The 4377-nt window shown below is 38.5% G+C and overlaps 1 protein-coding gene across 1 annotated transcript in view; it reads right to left on the minus strand.

Annotated features, from left to right (window-relative positions):
* Positions 1 to 4377, minus strand: part of LOC107583214 (VPS10 domain-containing receptor SorCS1-like) — a 166639-nt gene that overhangs the window by 7195 nt on the left and 155067 nt on the right. Inside the window, exons 19-21 of the mRNA XM_016269365.1 lie at positions 2296 to 2429; positions 2015 to 2138; positions 940 to 1052 (exon numbers count right to left, since the gene is read on the minus strand). Coding sequence (XP_016124851.1) covers positions 940 to 1052; positions 2015 to 2138; positions 2296 to 2429 — 371 coding nt within the window. The remainder of the gene's footprint in view (positions 1 to 939; positions 1053 to 2014; positions 2139 to 2295; positions 2430 to 4377) is intronic.

Below are 4377 nucleotides of genomic sequence, written 5' to 3' on the forward strand. Positions count from 1 at the left end.
GCGGCCTACAGTGAGCAGAGGCCGGGGGCTAGCATGAGGCGGGAGGCTTAGAGTGAGCAGAGGCGGGGGGGCTTGAGAACGGCGCGGTCGGCGATTTCGACGAAGGAGCATCCGGAAGGACATGTGACGACTCCGGGCTGGACTCCGCATCGTCCACGATGAAAGCCGATCCGGCGATCGACAGCGCAAAGTTGTAGTATTTCCTCAGCAACCAGCACGGATCAGCTCCATGCATGACGAAGCAGATATCGTCCTCTTTTGGAAGACCAAACAAAGTAGTTTCACTTTCACAACGAAGCACACAGCGTCTTTACGACATTGCGGCGGAAACAACAAAACTACAGCGAGAATAAAAGTTACGCCTTCTTTCTTTGCGTGAACATTTGGGCGGCGTTATGCAAATCTTCCCACATAGCGACGTAGACATGTGGGGGCATTAGAACGAGCTGTCTTAGGTAGGTGTGGCTGACTCCTAACTTTTATGAAGAGTATCTCTTTGGATTTGAGACTTTAGTCTTTGCAACTTTACAGATCTTATGAATTGTAAGCTCTTCTTATGCACCAAGAGCTTGTAACACTCCAAAGAGAAAGGAAAAATTGGAATCGCACCATATGACCCCTTTAAGTGAAAAGAGAAAAATCTATTTATTTCTTCTTGTGTACCCGAGTCAATGTGAATAAACAGGCTGTAGTTACATCCTTCAAGGAAAAGAAAGACTTTAATATGTATATCTGCTTAAACCTTATGTTAGCATTACACTATATACAGTAGATGATCTCAAAGCAAACAGACATGATTGCCTCCTCATGCTTTATTATATTGTATATGCAGTGAAGCATTATATATTGAACTCTGTAATGCCACTGAATAGAGGGCCAGATTTTCAGCTGTGTGAAAAGTGAATGTTTTTTGTCAAATGGTAAATGGTCTGAACTCACCTGCACCATAGAGGTTTTAATGACTCGACTCGCATCAAGCCTCCATTCAGTCACATCAGGGTTGTGATCATCCAGATTAGACGAAAAGGCAAGAAGATGAGATCTGAAGTATTCTGTAATTACAAAAACAAAACAAAAAAAACTTACAATTATTAATTAGTTTTTGACTTCTGCCCTACAGTACACCTTTGCTGCTGCATTTGTTTTCAATGTGTATTTACTGTATGATATGGTATTTAAAATGTGATATGAATGAGGTTTAATTTTGACTCTTGACATTCCTGAGGATATCCAAAAAAAATCATTACAAATATTCATTTTCATTAATTGAAAAACATTAGCAATTGCAAATAGAGGTTAGGTGTCTACGCATAATTTACATTAATGAGAAAAACAAGAGAGCTTGGTGATGTCAGATAAAAACAGTTGTTGTTGTTATTGGAAAAAATATGTTTCCTTGCATTATATATACTTACAAAAGTGTGGAGTCTTTTTTTTTCTTTTTGAAAGGAAATGTAAACTTATATTCGGCAAGAGTGTTATATATATATATATATATATATATATATATATATATATGAAGCAGCACAACTGTTTAACTGTTTGTCAACATTAATAATAATTAGAAATGTTTCTTGAACAGCAAATCAGCATATAAGAATGTGACACTGAAGACTTAATGATGCTGAAAATTCAGCTTTGCATCACAGGAATAAATCACACTTTACAAAATATTCTAATACAAATAATTATTTGAAACTGTAATGATATTTTGCAATATTATTGTTTTTATTGTATTTTTGGTGAGCATAAGACTCAGCCTTGGTGATCATAATTGACTTCCTTCAAATACATAAAACAATTTATAATAACGTAACATTATTTTTGTTTTTTTTACCATTTTTACTATACCTTGTATGCTTAACTACAATAGTTAAAGTGTTGATATTTTCAAAAAGTATCACTAATATACAATGAGCAAAGAATAAAACACATTTTGAGAAACCTCATTGCTAATATATGAAGCTATATTCAGTACCTAGCAGTCTGTTTACTTGTTGTATGTAAAACTCACCGTGGACAGCGATGGTTTTCCTGTCTTGCAGGATGGTATTCCCAGCGGACACCTGTACAGTGACAACACTGATTCCCTCTCGAGAGAACGTGAACGCCACACTCCCCTCCAGCGTGATCACGGGCTGTGAATACAGTGTAAGAGAGATTCTCTAGAGTACGCCCTGTCAGCGTAGTTGCAGTGAAGATGCCAACTTTATTTACATGGCACTCTGTGAGGCAAACACACACACAGACTCAGTCATGCACGGGTGTCTAGTGAGTCACACATGGAGACTTTACCTCTGAATTGTTCCCAAACCACCAGATATAGGTGACCGTTCCTACTTGGCTTGGCGAGAGAACCACCGTCAGATTGACTTCTTTATTTTTCACAGCGACAAAAGGGGCAGAGAGATGAATAGACTCCAGTTGGCCTGCTCCGATAGAGAATTAAAATAGAAAGGTTAGTTGGTCACAATTAAACCTGTCATGTTAAAGACAGCTGCGAGAACCAATGAAGTTTGTTTCATTTTAGTGATAAAACTTATGAAAAATGCATTTGGAAGTTTTTTTTTTGTTTGTTTGTTTTTTGCAGCGTTTTAAAGAATATATTTATTTTAGTATAACTTGACTGCTAATATTTCTGGTAACATTAAATTGTTGACAACATCATCTACTAAATGGAATTTTTTTTTAAATGTATTTTTTCTTGGAAAAAACATTTATTTAGCAAAAACATTAAATAGATCGAAAATGATAAAATTTTGAGCATGTTTTCAACACTGAATGAATTAATTAATCAATTAATCAATTAACCAGTCAATCAATCAAACCAACCCCAAACTTTTGATGTTTCTCGAGCTCAAAATCAACATTACAATGATTTCTGAAGGATCATGTGACACTTGAAAATTCAGCTTTGCCACCACAGGAATAAATTATATGTTAAAATACATTAAAATAGAAGCAGTTATTTTAATTTGTAATACTATTTTACAATATTACTGTTTTTACTGTATTTTTGCTCAAATAAATGCAGCCTTGGCTTTCAAAAAAGTAAATAAATATTCCAACTCTTTTAAATCTTCTAAAAATCTTACCAATCCCAAAGCAAATTGGGGTGGAATGTGGTTATTATTTACTATAAAAAGAATATGCCTTAAAGTTACAGCCCAAACTAAACGTCCTCCTAATGATCCCACCATATATTCATTCATTCACAAATACTTCTCCTAGCAACACAGAGCCATCTGCGTGTGAATTTCAACTCATGCTCCAGAGGCCCTATTTGCTTTGCCTGGCATGACAGGATTGACAGATTGGAAGCGTTCAGTCTCCCTGATCAATATGTCACTGCGGAGGCATCTGTCTGCCTGAATGTAGCAGGGGCTGGCAAGTTCACTGAGTAGGTGGACATGAGAAAAAGGGCGAACATTTGAATCAAAATGCTTAGTTAATCTCTGTTAGACGCTGATATTTGATGAGCTTCCTCTAGCATGAACACAGACTACATCTGTCACACTGTTTTGTTGTGGTGACCTGGACTGGTCACTTGAGGGCGCTCTTTTGTTTTATGTTGTTTGTGTTAAACTCCATTTCCCATAGTCCCCTGCTCACTAATCCTGGTCTGATCGGTAACACCTGTTCATCATTTACTCATTATCCCAGCTATATATATCATGCCTTCTCTGTCTGTCATTGGGATCTTGATTGTATTGTCTTCTCAGTTTGTGTTTTCTGTGGTCAGGTTTTGGATTACCTTTTGCAACGTTTTTGTTCTGTTTTGTTCTGTTGTTACTTTCAAATAAACTGCACTTGGAACTTACCTTGTTTTCTCCTGGCATTCCGTGACAGAATCAAGACGCCATTACCAGTTCCAGCAGTTTGTTTCTGTTACCTTTTTGTGGATCATGGACGTTCGGATTGTTCCTCCTCCTTCGAAGGAGCGCAGGGCTCGGATCCGGATGTTGGTGGATCTTCGCCAACAGGGGATGGAGATTGGAGATTTCGCTCAGTCCTTTTGGAACCTTGCGGTAGGGATGGGACTTCATGACTCAGACTTGAAGAAAATCTTTAATTATGGTTTTGACAATCCCGTGCCTCCTCGGGAGATGGATGGGTTTAAAATGCTTGACTTTTGGGGCCTCATTGATTATCTTGGTTACCGCAACTTGGTGATCTCATGTCTCCCAATCCAGAGCCCGCTCCAGTGCCGGAGTTCACAGATCCCAATCCAGAGCCCGCTCCAGTCCCGGAGTTCACAGATCCCAATCCAGAGCCCGCTCCAGTCCGGGAGTAACACCTGTTCATCGTTTACTCATTATCCCAGCTATATATATCGAGCCCAGTCCAGTCCCGGAGCTCACCGAGCCCAGTCCAGTC

This window comes from Sinocyclocheilus grahami, unplaced genomic scaffold, assembly GCF_001515645.1.
Source record: "Sinocyclocheilus grahami isolate Dianchi unplaced genomic scaffold, SAMN03320097.WGS_v1.1 scaffold51.1, whole genome shotgun sequence".
Classification (NCBI taxonomy): domain Eukaryota; kingdom Metazoa; phylum Chordata; class Actinopteri; order Cypriniformes; family Cyprinidae; genus Sinocyclocheilus; species Sinocyclocheilus grahami.